The following is an 18,105-nucleotide window of genomic DNA, read 5'->3' on the forward strand; positions in this document are numbered from 1 at the left end:
GGATTTTGTAAAAAATATTTTTGTCGACGTGGATTTTTTAAAAAAAATATTTTTTTATCGAAATGGATTTTTTAAAATCTATACTATTTTTATCGACGTGGATTTAAAAAAAATATTTTTTTATCTTGGTTTTTTAAAAAAATATTTTTAACGACGTGGATTTTTACAAAGAGTGGGTTAAAAAAATGTTTTTATCGACGTGAAATTTATTTAAAATATATTTTTTTTATCGAAATGGATTTAAAAAAAAAAAATATTGAAACGGATTTTTTAAAAACTATTTTTTATCGAGGTGGATTTTTTAAAAAATATTTTTTATCGCATTGGATTGTTTAAAACCTAATATTTATCTACGTGCATTTTTTTAAAAAAATATTTTTATCGTCGTGGATTTTTTTAAAATTACTTTTATCGACGTAGATTTTTTAAACAAATATTTTTATGGACGTGGATTTTTAAAAAAAAATATTTTTATCGACGTGGATTTTTTTAAAAAATATTTTTTATCGACGTGGATTTTTTTAAAAAAATATTTTTATCGACGTGGATTTTTTTAAAAAAATATTTTTATCGACGTGGATTTTTTTAAAAAAATATTTTTATCGACGTGGATTTTTTTAAAAAAATATTATTATCGACGTGGCTTTTTTTAAAAAAATATTTTTAACGACGTGGCTTTTTTTAAAAAAATATGTTTATCGACTTGGATTATGACCTCAAGCCAAACGAATAGAAGAAGAAGATACTGATCAAAGGTCAACAAAATTTTATGAAAATGTTTTTATCGACGTGAAATTTTTTAAAAAAAATATGTTTTCATCGAAATGGATTTAAAAAAAAAATTATTGAAATGGATTTTTTAAAAACTATATTTTATCGAGGTGGATTTTTAAAAAAATATTTTTTATAGAATTGGATTGTTTAAAAACCATTTTTTATCGACGTTGATTTTAAAAAAAAAAAAATATTTTTATCGACGTGGATTTTTTAAAAAAAATATTTTTATCGTCGTGAATTTTTCTTAAAAATATTATTATCGACGTAGATATAAAAATATGTTTATCGACGTGGATTTAAAAAAAAAATATTTTTATCGACGTGGATTTTTTAAAAAAAAAAAAATATTTTTATCGACGTGGATTTTTTTAAAAAAATATTTTAATCGAAGTGGATTTTTTTAAATATATTTTTATCGACGTAGATTTTTTAAAAAAATATTTTTATCGTCGTGGATTTTTTTAAAAAAATATTTTTATGGCCGTGGATTTTTTAAAAAAAAATATTTTTATCGACGTGGATTTTTTTAAAAAAATATTTTTATCGACGTGGATTTTTTTAAAAAATATTTTTATCGTCGTGGATTTTTTTAAAAAAATATTTTTATCGACGTGAATTTTTTTAAAAAAATTATTTTTATCGACCTGGATTTTTTTAACAAATTATTTTTATCGACGTGGATTTTTTTACAAAAATATTTTTATCGACGTGGAGTTTTTTAAAAAAATATTTTTATCGACGTGGATTTTTTTAAAAAAATATTTTTATCGAGGTAGATTTAAAAAAAAATATTTTTATCGACGTGGATTTTTAAAAAAAAATATTTTTATCGACGTGGATTTTTTAACAAAATATTTTTATCGACGTGGATTTTTTTAAAAAAATATTTTTATCAACGTGGTTTTTCTTTAAAAAATATTTTTATCGACGTGGATTTTTTTAAAAAATATTTTTATCGACGTGGATTTTTTTAAAGAATATTTGTATTGACTTGGATTTTTTTAAAAAAATATTTTTATCAACGTGGATTTTTTTTTAAAAATATTTTTATCGACGTGGATTTTTTTTAAAAAAATATTTTTATCAACGTAGGTTTTTTTTAAAAAAATATTTTTATCGACGTGGATTTTTTTAAAAAAATATTTTTATCGACGTAGGTTTTTTTTAAAAAAATATTTTTATCGACGTATGTTTTTTACAAAAATATTTTTATCGACGTGGATTTTTTTAAAAAAATATTTTTATCGACGTGGCTTTTTTTAAAAAAATATTTTTAACGACGTGGCTTTTTTTAAAAAAATATGTTTATCGACTTGGATTATGACCTCAAGCCAAACGAATAGAAGAAGAAGATACTGATCAAAGGTCAACAAAATTTTATGAAAATGTTTTTATCGACGTGAAATTTTTTAAAAAAAATATTTTTTCATCGAAATGGATTTAAAAAAAAATTATTGAAATGGATTTTTTAAAAACTATATTTTATCGAGGTGGATTTTTAAAAAAATATTTTTTATAGAATTGGATTGTTTAAAAACTATTTTTTATCGACGTTGATTTTTAAAAAAAAAATATTTTTATCGACGTGGATTTTTTAAAAAAAATATTTTTATCGTCGTGAATTTTTCTTAAAAATATTATTATCGACGTAGATATAAAAATATGTTTATCGACGTGGATTTAAAAAAAAAAATATTTTTATCGACGTGGATTTTTTTAAAAAAAAAAATATTTTTATCGACGTGGATTTTTTTAAAAAAATATTTTTATCGAAGTGGATTTTTTTTAAATATATTTTTATCGACGTAGATTTTTTAAAAAAATATTTTTATCGTCGTGGATTTTTTTAAAAAAATATTTTTATGGCCGTGGATTTTTAAAAAAAAAATATTTTTATCGACGTGGATTTTTTTAAAAAAATATTTTTATCGACGTGGATTTTTTTAAAAAATATTTTTATCGTCGTGGATTTTTTTAAAAAAATATTTTTATCGACGTGAATTTTTTTAAAAAAATTATTTTTATCGACCTGGATTTTTTTAACAAATTATTTTTATCGACGTGGATTTTTTTACAAAAATATTTTTATCGACGTGGAGTTTTTTAAAAAAATATTTTTATCGACGTGGATTTTTTTAAAAAAATATTTTTATCGACGTAGATTTAAAAAAAAATATTTTTATCGACGTGGATTTTTAAAAAAAAATATTTTTATCGACGTGGATTTTTTAACAAAATATTTTTATCGACGTGGATTTTTTTAAAAAAATATTTTTATCAACGTGGTTTTTCTTTAAAAAATATTTTTATCGACGTGGATTTTTTTAAAAAATATTTTTATCGACGTGGATTTTTTTAAAGAATATTTGTATTGACTTGGATTTTTTTAAAAAAATATTTTTATCAACGTGGATTTTTTTTTTAAAAATATTTTTATCGACGTGGATTTTTTTAAAAAAATATTTTTATCAACGTAGGTTTTTTTTAAAAAAATATTTTTATCGACGTGGATTTTTTTAAAAAAATATTTTTATCGACGTAGGTTTTTTTTAAAAAAATATTTTTATCGACGTATGTTTTTTACAAAAATATTTTTATCGACGTGGATTTTTTTAAAAAAATATTTTTTTATCGAAATGGGTTAAAAAAAAAATTATGGAAATGGATTTTTTAAAAACTGTTTTTTATCGGCGTGGATTTTTTAAAAAAATGTTTTTTATCGAACTGGATTGTTTAAAAATTATTTTTTATCGACGTGGATTTTTTTAAAAAAAAAATTTTTATCGACGTGGATTTTTTAAAAAAAATATTTTTATCGACGTGGATTTTTTTTAATGTTTTTATACACGTGGATTTTTTTAAATGTTTCTATCGACGTGGATTTTTTTTTAAATGTTTTTATTGACGTGGATTTTTTTAAAAAAAATTTGTATCGACGTCGATTTTTTTAAAAAAATATTTTTATCGACTTGGATTTTCTAAAAAAATATTTTTAACGATGGGATTTTTACAAAGAGTGGGTTAAAAAAATGTTTTTATCGACGTGAAATTTTTTAAAAACAAATATTTTTTTTATCGAGATGGGTTTAAAACTGGAAATGGATTTTTTAAAAACTATTTTTTATCGACGTGGATTTTTTAAAAAAATACTTTTTATCGAATTGGATTGTTTAAAAGCTTTTTTTTTAGACGTGGATTTTAAAAAAAAAATATTTTTATAGACGGGGATTTTTTCAAAAATATTTTTATCGACGTGGATTTTTTTCAAAAATATTTTTATCGACGTGGATTTTTTTCAAAAATATTTTTATTGACGTGGATTTTTTAAAAAATATTTTTATCGACGTGGATTTTTTAAAAAAATATTTTTATCGACGTGTTTTTTTTTTTAAACATATTTTTATCGACCTGTTTTTTTTAAATAAAAAAATATTTTTATCGACGTGGATTTAAAAAAAAATATTTTTCACCTACTATCAGCATACGAAACGTGGGGTTTTTAAAGAAGTAGACTATTCTTCAGAATTTTTAAAGGAAGAAGGAAATATTGCTGACTGGCCATGGGCGCGTATAACACCTGTCGTCAGTTATACGCAATCGGACAATTTGACGAAGACCTAGAAAAACATTTCTAGGTTTTGCAGTTTGTTTGTCCTTGGAATTGAATTGATCTTAAATTTTCTACAACAAAATCATACTACTTAGTCTTTAAAGCTCTTCAATAACTCACTTCTCTGTCTCATTTGCATAATCAAGTGGAAATTGAACAGCATTTTAAGATTCTTTAGTTTTGCTTTTGCTTATTCCCAGGATAAATTTAGTGTCACTTTGATGGCATGAATGCAGCAGTGGAAAACGTGTCAATACACTGAGCTCAAAGAAATAAATGTGTTGATTTTCCCACTATGTGTCCTCCTCCCCTCCTCCTGCCACACAAAATTTGTTGGCAAATTTCACTTCATTAAACCGAAAGACAACATTTATCCGGAGTACATTAAAACTAATAACATTTTCATAAGCATTTCATCTATAGAAGTCACAAACTAAAACACAGCACAATTGCTAAATGCCACCACCACCAACACAAATTTCCTCTAGTGGCGACCCATTCCCTGTAGTTGGTTGCCATCACGTTTTTCATGTTTCCTGTTGTATTTCAATAATTTTTTTTCTTTCTTCTTTTTTCGTTTTATTCCATTTATTATTTATGAACGTTTCCGTTTTGAAATTGGCTTTAACCAATACCGACCATCTAACCAACCATGGATGTGGATTGTGGTCTTTTGGCTATGGCTGATTATCTACTACAACTGATGGTTCCTGCTGCCATGTCCTCTTGGCATTTTTCGTGCTGCAGTACGTTTCAATTTTACGACCTCCAGTTGAACAGACAGGTGGTGAAGGCATCGATAAAGTTGAGTGGAAACAGGTGAGTCGCTATTTTCTTTTGCTTCTATTGTTGTTGCTTTTTCTATTATTTATAGAAAATAATCTTAATTACAACAACAACTTGAAACACAAGTTAAAAGTGTTTGTTGTTAAGCGAAATTGTAGAAATTTTAAAGGGTAATAAATTTTAAAAGCTTTTGAAATTTTAAGAATTTAAGTAAATTGTGTAAAATTAAGAGGGTTTTATTATAACATTCATAAGAGCGTATTACTGTTGTCACAACGTATACGCTTGGGAGTGCCTTGGAGATGTTGAAAATGTGGATTTTTAAGGACTTTTTAGAGAAACCATCAATAAAGAAAACGTGGATTTTTTAAACAATTTTTCTCAAAGAACATCAGCCAAGAAAACGTGGATTTTTTAAACAATTTTTCTCAAAGAACATCAGCGAAGAAAACGTGGATTTTTTAAACAATTTTTCTCAAAGAACATCAGCGAAGAAAACGTGGATTTTTTAAACAATTTTTCTCAAAGAACATCAGCCAAGAAAACGTGGATTTTTTAAACAATTTTTGTCAAAGAACATCAGCCAAGAAAACGTGGATTTTTTAAACAATTTTTCTCAAAGAACATCAGCCAAGAAAACGTGGATTTTTTAAACAATTTTTCTCAAAGAACAGCAGCCAAGAAAACGTGGATTTTTTAAACAATTTTTCTCAAAGAACATCAGCCAAGAAAACGTGGATTTTTTAACCAATTTTTCTCAAAGAACATCAGCCAAGAAAACGTGGATTTTTTAACCAATTTTTCTCAAAGAACATCAGCCAAGAAAACGTGGATTTTTTAACCAATTTTTCTCAAAGAACATCAGCCAAGAAAACGTGGATTTTTTTAACAATTTTTCTCAAAGAACATCAGCCAAGAAAACGTGGATTTTTTAACCAATTTTTCTCAAAGAACATCAGCCAAGAAAACGTGGATTTTTTAAACAATTTTTCTCAAAGAACATCAGCGAAGAAAACGTGGATTTTTTAAACAATTTTTGTCAAAGAACATCAGCCAAGAAAACGTGGATTTTTTAAACAATTTTTCTCAAAGAACATCAGCCAAGAAAACGTGGATTTTTTAAACAACTTTTCTCAAAGAACAGCAGCCAAGAAAACGTGGATTTTTTAAACAATTTTTCTCAAAGAACATCAGCCAAGAAAACGTGGATTTTTTAAACAATTTTTCTCAAAGAACATCAGCCAAGAAAACGTGGATTTTTTAAACAATTTTTCTCAAAGAACATCAGCCAAGAAAACGTGGATTTTTTAAACAATTTTTCTCAAAGAACATCAGCCAAGAAAACGTGGATTTTTTAAACAATTTTTCTCAAAGAACATCAGCCAAGAAAACGTGGATTTTTTAAACAATTTTTCTCAAAGAACATCAGCCAAGAAAACGTGGATTTTTTAAACAATTTTTCTCAAAGAACATCAGCCAAGAAAACGTGGATTTTTTAAACAATTTTTCTCAAAGAACATCAGCCAAGAAAACGTGGATTTTTTAAACAATTTTTCTCAAAGAACATCAGCCAAGAAAACGTGGATTTTTTAAACAATTTTTCTCAAAGAACATCAGCCAAGAAAACGTGGATTTTTTAAACAATTTTTCTCAAAGAACATCAGCCAAGAAAACGTGGATTTTTTAAACAATTTTTCTCAAAGAACATCAGCCAAGAAAACGTGGATTTTTTAAACAATTTTTCTCAAAGAACATCAGCCAAGAAAACGTGGATTTTTTAAACAATTTTTCTCAAAGAACATCAGCCAAGAAAACGTGGATTTTTTAAACAATTTTTCTCAAAGAACATCAGCCAAGAAAACGTGGATTTTTTAAACAATTTTTCTCAAAGAACATCAGCCAAGAAAACGTGGATTTTTTAAACAATTTTTCTCAAAGAACATCAGCCAAGAAAACGTGGATTTTTTAAACAATTTTTCTCAAAGAACATCAGCCAAGAAAACGTGGATTTTTTAAACAATTTTTCTCAAAGAACATCAGCCAAGAAAACGTGGATTTTTTAAACAATTTTTCTCAAAGAACATCAGCCAAGAAAACGTGGATTTTTTAAACAATTTTTCTCAAAGAACATCAGCGAAGAAAACGTGGATTTTTTAAACAATTTTTCTCAAAGAACATCAGCGAAGAAAACGTGGATTTTTTAAACAATTTTTCTCAAAGAACATCAGCCAAGAAAACGTGGATTTTTTAAACAATTTTTGTCAAAGAACATCAGCCAAGAAAACGTGGATTTTTTAAACAATTTTTCTCAAAGAACATCAGCCAAGAAAACGTGGATTTTTTAAACAATTTTTCTCAAAGAACATCAGCCAAGAAAACGTGGATTTTTTAAACAACTTTTCTCAAAGAACAGCAGCCAAGAAAACGTGGATTTTTTAAACAATTTTTCTCAAAGAACATCAGCCAAGAAAACGTGGATTTTTTTAACAATTTTTCTCAAAGAACATCAGCCAAGAAAACGTGGATTTTTTAAACAATTTTTCTCAAAGAACATCAGCCAAGAAAACGTGGATTTTTTAAACAATTTTTCTCAAAGAACATCAGCCAAGAAAACGTGGATTTTTTAAACAATTTTTCTCAAAGAACATCAGCCAAGAAAACGTGGATTTTTTAAACAATTTTTCTCAAAGAACATCAGCCAAGAAAACGTGGATTTTTTAAACAATTTTTCTCAAAGAACATCAGCCAAGAAAACGTGGATTTTTTAAACAATTTTTCTCAAAGAACATCAGCCAAGAAAACGTGGATTTTTTAAACAATTTTTCTCAAAGAACATCAGCCAAGAAAACGTGGATTTTTTAAACAATTTTTCTCAAAGAACATCAGCCAAGAAAACGTGGATTTTTTAAACAATTTTTCTCAAAGAACATCAGCCAAGAAAACGTGGATTTTTTAAACAATTTTTCTCAAAGAACATCAGCCAAGAAAACGTGGATTTTTTAAACAATTTTTCTCAAAGAACATCAGCCAAGAAAACGTGGATTTTTTAAACAATTTTTCTCAAAGAACATCAGCCAAGAAAACGTGGATTTTTTAAACAATTTTTCTCAAAGAACATCAGCCAAGAAAACGTGGATTTTTTAAACAATTTTTCTCAAAGAACATCAGCCAAGAAAACGTGGATTTTTTAAACAATTTTTCTCAAAGAACATCAGCCAAGAAAACGTGGATTTTTTAAACAATTTTTCTCAAAGAACATCAGCCAAGAAAACGTGGATTTTTTAAACAATTTTTCTCAAAGAACATCAGCCAAGAAAACGTGGATTTTTTAAACAATTTTTCTCAAAGAACATCAGCGAAGAAAACGTGGATTTTTTAAACAATTTTTCTCAAAGAACATCAGCGAAGAAAACGTGGATTTTTTAAACAATTTTTCTCAAAGAACATCAGCCAAGAAAACGTGGATTTTTTAAACAATTTTTGTCAAAGAACATCAGCCAAGAAAACGTGGATTTTTTAAACAATTTTTCTCAAGAACATCAGCCAAGAAAACGTGGATTTTTTAAACAATTTTTCTCAAAGAACAGCAGCCAAGAAAACGTGGATTTTTTAAACAATTTTTCTCAAAGAACATCAGCCAAGAAAACGTGGATTTTTTAAACAATTTTTCTCAAAGAACATCAGCCAAGAAAACGTGGATTTTTTAAACAATTTTTCTCAAAGAACATCAGCCAAGAAAACGTGGATTTTTTAAACAATTTTTCTCAAAGAACATCAGCCAAGAAAACGTGGATTTTTTAAACAATTTTTCTCAAAGAACATCAGCCAAGAAAACGTGGATTTTTTAAACAATTTTTCTCAAAGAACATCAGCCAAGAAAACGTGGATTTTTTAAACAATTTTTCTCAAAGAACATCAGCCAAGAAAACGTGGATTTTTTAAACAATTTTTCTCAAAGAACATCAGCCAAGAAAACGTGGATTTTTTAAACAATTTTTCTCAAAGAACATCAGCCAAGAAAACGTGGATTTTTTAAACAATTTTTCTCAAAGAACATCAGCCAAGAAAACGTGGATTTTTTAAACAATTTTTCTCAAAGAACATCAGCCAAGAAAACGTGGATTTTTTAAACAATTTTTCTCAAAGAACATCAGCCAAGAAAACGTGGATTTTTTAAACAATTTTTCTCAAAGAACATCAGCCAAGAAAACGTGGATTTTTTAAACAATTTTTCTCAAAGAACATCAGCCAAGAAAACGTGGATTTTTTAAACAATTTTTCTCAAAGAACATCAGCCAAGAAAACGTGGATTTTTTAAACAATTTTTCTCAAAGAACATCAGCCAAGAAAACGTGGATTTTTTAAACAATTTTTCTCAAAGAACATCAGCCAAGAAAACGTGGATTTTTTAAACAATTTTTCTCAAAGAACATCAGCCAAGAAAACGTGGATTTTTTAAACAATTTTTCTCAAAGAACATCAGCCAAGAAAACGTGGATTTTTTAAACAATTTTTCTCAAAGAACATCAGCCAAGAAAACGTGGATTTTTTAAACAATTTTTCTCAAAGAACATCAGCCAAGAAAACGTGGATTTTTTAAACAATTTTTCTCAAAGAACATCAGCCAAGAAAACGTGGATTTTTTAAACAATTTTTCTCAAAGAACATCAGCCAAGAAAACGTGGATTTTTTAAACAATTTTTCTCAAAGAACATCAGCCAAGAAAACGTGGATTTTTTAAACAATTTTTCTCAAAGAACATCAGCCAAGAAAACGTGGATTTTTTAAACAATTTTTCTCAAAGAACATCAGCCAAGAAAACGTGGATTTTTTAAACAATTTTTCTCAAAGAACATCAGCCAAGAAAACGTGGATTTTTTAAACAATGTTTCTCAAAGAACATCAGCCAAGAAAACGTGGATTTTTTAAACAATTTTTCTCAAAGAACATCAGCCAAGAAAACGTGGATTTTTTAAACAATTTTTCTCAAAGAACATCAGCCAAGAAAACGTGGATTTTTTAAACAATTTTTCTCAAAGAACATCAGCCAAGAAAACGTGGATTTTTTAAACAATTTTTCTCAAAGAACATCAGCCAAGAAAACGTGGATTTTTTAAACAATTTTTCTCAAAGAACATCAGCCAAGAAAACGTGGATTTTTTAAACAATTTTTCTCAAAGAACATCAGCCAAGAAAACGTGGATTTTTTAAACAATTTTTCTCAAAGAACATCAGCCAAGAAAACGTGGATTTTTTAAACAATTTTTCTCAAAGAACATCAGCCAAGAAAACGTGGATTTTTTAAACAATTTTTCTCAAAGAACATCAGCCAAAAAACGTGGATTTTTTAAACAATTTTTCTCAAAGAACATCAGCCAAGAAAACGTGGATTTTTTAAACAATTTTTCTCAAAGAACATCAGCCAAGAAAACGTGGATTTTTTAAACAATTTTTCTCAAAGAACATTAGCCAAGAAAACGTGGATTTTTTAAACAATTTTTCTCAAAGAACATTAGCCAAGAAAACGTGGATTTTTTAAACAATTTTTCTCAAAGAACATCGGCCAAGAAAACGTGGATTTTTTAAACAATTTTTCTCAAAGAACATTAGCCAAGAAAACGTGGATTTTTTAAACAATTTTTCTCAAAGAACATTAGCCAAGAAAACGTGGATTTTTTAAACAATTTTTCTCAAAGAACATCGGCCAAGAAAACGTGGATTTTTTAAACAATTTTTCTCAAAGAACATTAGCCAAGAAAACGTGGATTTTTTAAACAATTTTTCTCAAAGAACATCAGCCAAGAAAACGTCGATTTTTTAAACAATTTTTCTCAAAGAACATCAGCCAAGAAAACGTGGATTTTTAAAACAATTTTTCTCAAAGAACATCAGCCAAGAAAACGTGGATTTTTTAAACAATTTTTCTCAAAGAACATCAGCCAAGAAAACGTGGATTTTTTAAACAATTTTTCTCAAAGAACATCAGCCAAGAAAACGTGGATTTTTTAAACAATTTTTCTCAAAGAACATCAGCCAAGAAAACGTGGATTTTTTAAACAATTTTTCTCAAAGAACATCAGCCAAGAAAACGTGGATTTTTTAAACAATTTTTCTCAAAGAACATCAGCCAAGAAAACGTGGATTTTTTAAACAATTTTTCTCAAAGAACATCAGCCAAGAAAACGTGGATTTTTTAAACAATTTTTCTCAAAGAACATCAGCCAAGAAAACGTGGATTTTTTAAACAATTTTTCTCAAAGAACATCAGCCAAGAAAACGTGGATTTTTTAAACAATTTTTCTCAAAGAACATCAGCCAAGAAAACGTGGATTTTTTAAACAATTTTTCTCAAAGAACATCAGCCAAGAAAACGTGGATTTTTAAACAATTTGTCTCAAAGAACATCAGCCAAGAAAACGTGGATTTTTTAAACAATTTTTCTCAAAGAACATCAGCCAAGAAAACGTGGATTTTTTAAACAATTTGTCTCAAAGAACATCAGCCATGAAAACGTGGATTTTTTAAACAATTTGTCTCAAAGAACATCAGCCAAGAAAACGTGGATTTTTTAAACAATTTTTCTCAAAGAACATCAGCCAAGAAAACGTGGATTTTTTAAACAATTTTTCTCAAAGAACATCAGCCAAGAAAACGTGGATTTTTTAAACAATTTTTCTTAAAGAACATCAGCCAAGAAAACGTGGATTTTTTAAACAATTTTTCTCAAAGAACATCAGCCAAGAAAACGTGGATTTTTTAAACAATTTTTCTCAAAGAACATCAGCCAAGAAAACGTGGATTTTTTAAACAATTTTTCTCAAAGAACAGCAGCCAAGAAAACGTGGATTTTTTAAACAATTTTTCTCAAAGAACATCAGCCAAGAAAACGTGGATTTTTTAACCAATTTTTCTCAAAGAACATCAGCCAAGAAAACGTGGATTTTTTAACCAATTTTTCTCAAAGAACATCAGCCAAGAAAACGTGGATTTTTTAAACAATTTTTGTCAAAGAACATCAGCCAAGAAAACGTGGATTTTTTAAACAATTTTTCTCAAAGAACATCAGCCAAGAAAACGTGGATTTTTTAAACAATTTTTCTCAAAGAACATCAGCCAAGAAAACGTGGATTTTTTAAACAATTTTTCTCAAAGAACATCAGCCAAGAAAACGTGGATTTTTTAACCAATTTTTCTCAAAGAACATCAGCCAAGAAAACGTGGATTTTTTAAACAATTTTTCTCAAAGAACATCAGCCAAGAAAACGTGGATTTTTTAAACAATTTTTCTCAAAGAACATCAGCCAAGAAAACGTGGATTTTTTAAACAATTTTTCTCAAAGAACATCAGCCAAGAAAACGTGGATTTTTTAAACAATTTTTCTCAAAGAACATCAGCCAAGAAAACGTGGATTTTTTAAACAATTTTTCTCAAAGAACATCAGCCAAGAAAACGTGGATTTTTTAAACAATTTTTCTCAAAGAACATCAGTCAAGAAAACGTGGATTTTTTAAACAATTTGTCTCAAAGAACATCAGCCAAGAAAACGTGGATTTTTTAAACAATTTTTCTCAAAGAACATCAGCCAAGAAAACGTGGATTTTTTAAACAATTTTTCTCAAAGAACATCAGCCAAGAAAACGTGGATTTTTTAAAAATTTTTCTCAAAGAACATCAGCCAAGAAAACGTGGATTTTTTAAACAATTTTTCTCAAAGAACATCAGCCAAGAAAACGTGGATTTTTTAAACAATTTGTCTCAAAGAACATCAGCCAAGAAAACGTGGATTTTTTAAACAATTTTTCTCAAAGAACATCAGCCAAGAAAACGTGGATTTTTTAAACAATTTTTCTCAAAGAACATCAGCCAAGAAAACGTGGATTTTTTAAACAATTTTTCTCAAAGAACATCAGCCAAGAAAACGTGGATTTTTTAAACAATTTGTCTCAAAGAACATCAGCCATGAAAACGTGGATTTTTTAAACAATTTTTCTCAAAGAACATCAGCCAAGAAAACGTGGATTTTTTAAACAATTTTTCTCAAAGAACATCAGCCAAGAAAACGTGGATTTTTTAAACAATTTGTCTCAAAGAACATCAGCCAAGAAAACGTGGATTTTTTAAACAATTTTTCTCAAAGAACATCAGCCAAGAAAACGTGGATTTTTTAAACAATTTTTCTCAAAGAACATCAGCCAAGAAAACGTGGATTTTTTAAACAATTTTTCTCAAAGAACATCAGCCAAGAAAACGTGGATTTTTTAAACAATTTGTCTCAAAGAACATCAGCCATGAAAACGTGGATTTTTTAAACAATTTTTCTCAAAGAACATCAGCCAAGAAAACGTGGATTTTTTAAACAATTTTTCTCAAAGAACAGCAGCCAAGAAAACGTGGATTTTTTAAACAATTTTTCTCAAAGAACATCAGCCAAGAAAACGTGGATTTTTTAAACAATTTTTCTCAAAGAACATCAGCCAAGAAAACGTGGATTTTTTAAACAATTTTTCTCAAAGAACATCAGCCAAGAAAACGTGGATTTTTTAAACAATTTTTCTCAAAGAACATCAGCCAAGAAAACGTGGATTTTTTAAACAATTTTTCTCAAAGAACATCAGCCAAGAAAACGTGGATTTTTTAAACAATTTGTCTCAAAGAACATCAGCCATGAAAACGTGGATTTTTTAAACAATTTTTCTCAAAGAACATCAGCCAAGAAAACGTGGATTTTTTAAACAATTTTTCTCAAAGAACAGCAGCCAAGAAAACGTGGATTTTTTAAACAATTTTTCTCAAAGAACATCAGCCAAGAAAACGTGGATTTTTTAAACAATTTTTCTCAAAGAACATCAGCCAAGAAAACGTGGATTTTTTAAACAATTTTTCTCAAAGAACATCAGCCAAGAAAACGTGGATTTTTTAAACAATTTTTCTCAAAGAACATCAGCCAAGAAAACGTGGATTTTTTAAACAATTTTTCTCAAAGAACATCAGCCAAGAAAACGTGGATTTTTTAAACAATTTTTCTCAAAGAACATCAGCCAAGAAAACGTGGATTTTTTAAACAATTTTTCTCAAAGAACATCAGCCAAGAAAACGTGGATTTTTTAAACAATTTTTCTCAAAGAACATCAGCCAAGAAAACGTGGATTTTTTAAACAATTTTTCTCAAAGAACATCAGCCAAGAAAACGTGGATTTTTTAAACAATTTTTCTCAAAGAACATCAGCCAAGAAAACGTGGATTTTTTAAACAATTTTTCTCAAAGAACATCAGCCAAGAAAACGTGGATTTTTTAAACAATTTTTCTCAAAGAACATCAGCCAAGAAAACGTGGATTTTTTAAACAATTTTTCTCAAAGAACATCAGCCAAGAAAACGTGGATTTTTTAAACAATTTTTCTCAAAGAACATCAGCCAAGAAAACGTGGATTTTTTAAACAATTTTTCTCAAAGAACATCAGCCAAGAAAACGTGGATTTTTTAAACAATTTTTCTCAAAGAACATCAGCCAAGAAAACGTGGATTTTTTAAACAATTTTTCTCAAAGAACATCAGCCAAGAAAACGTGGATTTTTTAAACAATTTTTCTCAAAGAACATCAGCCAAGAAAACGTGGATTTTTTAAACAATTTTTCTCAAAGAACATCAGCCAAGAAAACGTGGATTTTTTAAACAATTTTTCTCAAAGAACATCAGCCAAGAAAACGTGGATTTTTTAAACAATTTTTCTCAAAGAACATCAGCCAAGAAAACGTGGATTTTTTAAACAATTTTTCTCAAAGAACATCAGCCAAGAAAACGTGGATTTTTTAAACAATTTTTCTCAAAGAACATCAGCCAAGAAAACGTGGATTTTTTAAACAATTTTTCTCAAAGAACATCAGCCAAGAAAACGTGGATTTTTTAAACAATTTTTCTCAAAGAACATCAGCCAAGAAAACGTGGATTTTTTAAACAATTTTTCTCAAAGAACATCAGCCAAGAAAACGTGGATTTTTTAAACAATTTTTCTCAAAGAACATTAGCCAAGAAAACGTGGATTTTTTAAACAATTTTTCTCAAAGAACATTAGCCAAGAAAACGTGGATTTTTTAAACAATTTTTCTCAAAGAACATCAGCCAAGAAAACGTGGATTTTTTAAACAATTTTTCTCAAAGAACATCAGCCAAGAAAACGTGGATTTTTTAAACAATTTTTCTCAAAGAACATCAGCCAAGAAAACGTGGATTTTTTAAACAATTTTTCTCAAAGAACATCAGCCAAGAAAACGTGGATTTTTTAAACAATTTTTCTCAAAGAACATCAGCCAAGAAAACGTGGATTTTTTAAACAATTTTTCTCAAAGAACATCAGCCAAGAAAACGTGGATTTTTTAAACAATTTTTCTCAAAGAACATCAGCCAAGAAAACGTGGATTTTTTAAACAATTTTTCTCAAAGAACATCAGCCAAGAAAACGTGGATTTTTTAAACAATTTTTCTCAAAGAACATCAGCCAAGAAAACGTGGATTTTTTAAACAATTTTTCTCAAAGAACATCAGCCAAGAAAACGTGGATTTTTTAAACAATTTTTCTCAAAGAACATCAGCCAAGAAAACGTGGATTTTTTAAACAATTTTTCTCAAAGAACATCAGCCAAGAAAACGTGGATTTTTTAAACAATTTTTCTCAAAGAACATCAGCCAAGAAAACGTGGATTTTTTAAACAATTTTTCTCAAAGAACATCAGCCAAGAAAACGTGGATTTTTTAAACAATTTTTCTCAAAGAACATCAGCCAAGAAAACGTGGATTTTTTAAACAATTTTTCTCAAAGAACATCAGCCAAGAAAACGTGGATTTTTTAAACAATTTTTCTCAAAGAACATCAGCCAAGAAAACGTGGATTTTTTAAACAATTTTTCTCAAAGAACATCAGCCAAGAAAACGTGGATTTTTTAAACAATTTTTCTCAAAGAACATCAGCCAAGAAAACGTGGATTTTTTAAACAATTTTTCTCAAAGAACATCAGCCAAGAAAACGTGGATTTTTTAAACAATTTTTCTCAAAGAACATCAGCCAAGAAAACGTGGATTTTTTTAACAATTTTTCTCAAAGAACATCAGCCAAGAAAACGTGGATTTTTTAAACAATTTTTCTCAAAGAACATCAGCCAAGAAAACGTGGATTTTTTAAACAATTTTTCTCAAAGAACATCAGCCAAGAAAACGTGGATTTTTTAAACAATTTTTCTCAAAGAACATCAGCCAAGAAAACGTGGATTTTTTAAACAATTTTTCTCAAAGAACATCAGCCAAGAAAACGTGGATTTTTTAAACAATTTTTCTCAAAGAACATCAGCCAAGAAAACGTGGATTTTTTAAACAATTTTTCTCAAAGAACATCGGCCAAGAAAACGTGGATTTTTTAAACAATTTTTCTCAAAGAACATTAGCCAAGAAAACGTGGATTTTTTAAACAATTTTTCTCAAAGAACATCAGCCAAGAAAACGTGGATTTTTTAAACAATTTTTCTCAAAGAACATCAGCCAAGAAAACGTGGATTTTTAAAACAATTTTTCTCAAAGAACATCAGCCAAGAAAACGTGGATTTTTTAAACAATTTTTCTCAAAGAACATCAGCCAAGAAAACGTGGATTTTTTAAACAATTTTTCTCAAAGAACATCAGCCAAGAAAACGTGGATTTTTTAAACAATTTTTCTCAAAGAACATCAGCCAAGAAAACGTGGATTTTTTAAACAATTTTTCTCAAAGAACATCAGCCAAGAAAACGTGGATTTTTTAAACAATTTTTCTCAAAGAACATCAGCCAAGAAAACGTGGATTTTTTAAACAATTTTTCTCAAAGAACATCAGCCAAGAAAACGTGGATTTTTTAAACAATTTTTCTCAAAGAACATTAGCCAAGAAAACGTGGATTTTTTAAACAATTTTTCTCAAAGAACATCAGCCAAGAAAACGTGGATTTTTTAAACAATTTTTCTCAAAGAACATCAGCCAAGAAAACGTGGATTTTTTAAACAATTTTTCTCAAAGAACATCAGCCAAGAAAACGTGGATTTTTTAAACAATTTTTCTCAAAGAACATCAGCCAAGAAAACGTGGATTTTTTAAACAATTTTTCTCAAAGAACATCAGCCAAGAAAACGTGGATTTTTTAAACAATTTTTCTCAAAGAACATTAGCCAAGAAAACGTGGATTTTTTAAACAATTTTTCTCAAAGAACATCAGCCAAGAAAACGTGGATTTTTTAAACAATTTTTCTCAAAGAACATCGGCCAAGAAAACGTGGATTTTTTAAACAATTTTTCTCAAAGAACATTAGCCAAGAAAACGTGGATTTTTTAAACAATTTTTCTCAAAGAACATCGGCCAAGAAAACGTGGATTTTTTAAACAATTTTTCTCAAAGAACATTAGCCAAGAAAACGTGGATTTTTTAAACAATTTTTCTCAAAGAACATCAGCCAAGAAAACGTGGATTTTTTAAACAATTTTTCTCAAAGAACATCAGCCAAGAAAACGTGGATTTTTAAAACAATTTTTCTAAAAGAACATCAGCCAAGAAAACGTGGATTTTTTAAACAATTTTTCTCAAAGAACATCAGCCAAGAAAACGTGGATTTTTTAAACAATTTTTCTCAAAGAACATCAGCCAAGAAAACGTGGATTTTTTAAACAATTTTTCTCAAAGAACATCAGCCAAGAAAACGTGGATTTTTTAAACAATTTTTCTCAAAGAACATCAGCCAAGAAAACGTGGATTTTTTAAACAATTTTTCTCAAAGAACATCAGCCAAGAAAACGTGGATTTTTTAAACAATTTTTCTCAAAGAACATCAGCCAAGAAAACGTGGATTTTTTAAACAATTTTTCTCAAAGAACATCAGCCAAGAAAACGTGGATTTTTTAAACAATTTTTCTCAAAG

The 18,105-nt window shown here is 27.8% G+C and overlaps 1 protein-coding gene across 2 annotated transcripts in view; it reads left to right on the plus strand.

The window, feature by feature from the left end:
• rdgC (retinal degeneration C) overlaps positions 1 to 18,105 on the plus strand; it is a 100,775-nt gene that overhangs the window by 43,176 nt on the left and 39,494 nt on the right. For both annotated transcript variants that reach the window (XM_073987517.1, XM_073987516.1), the window contains exon 8: positions 5,135 to 5,206. In XM_073987517.1, coding sequence (XP_073843618.1) covers positions 5,135 to 5,206 — 72 coding nt within the window. The remainder of the gene's footprint in view (positions 1 to 5,134; positions 5,207 to 18,105) is intronic.

Source organism: Musca autumnalis, unplaced genomic scaffold, assembly GCF_047663935.1.
Source record: "Musca autumnalis isolate F117 unplaced genomic scaffold, ASM4766393v1 scaffold_4, whole genome shotgun sequence".
Taxonomy (NCBI): Eukaryota; Metazoa; Arthropoda; class Insecta; order Diptera; family Muscidae; genus Musca; species Musca autumnalis.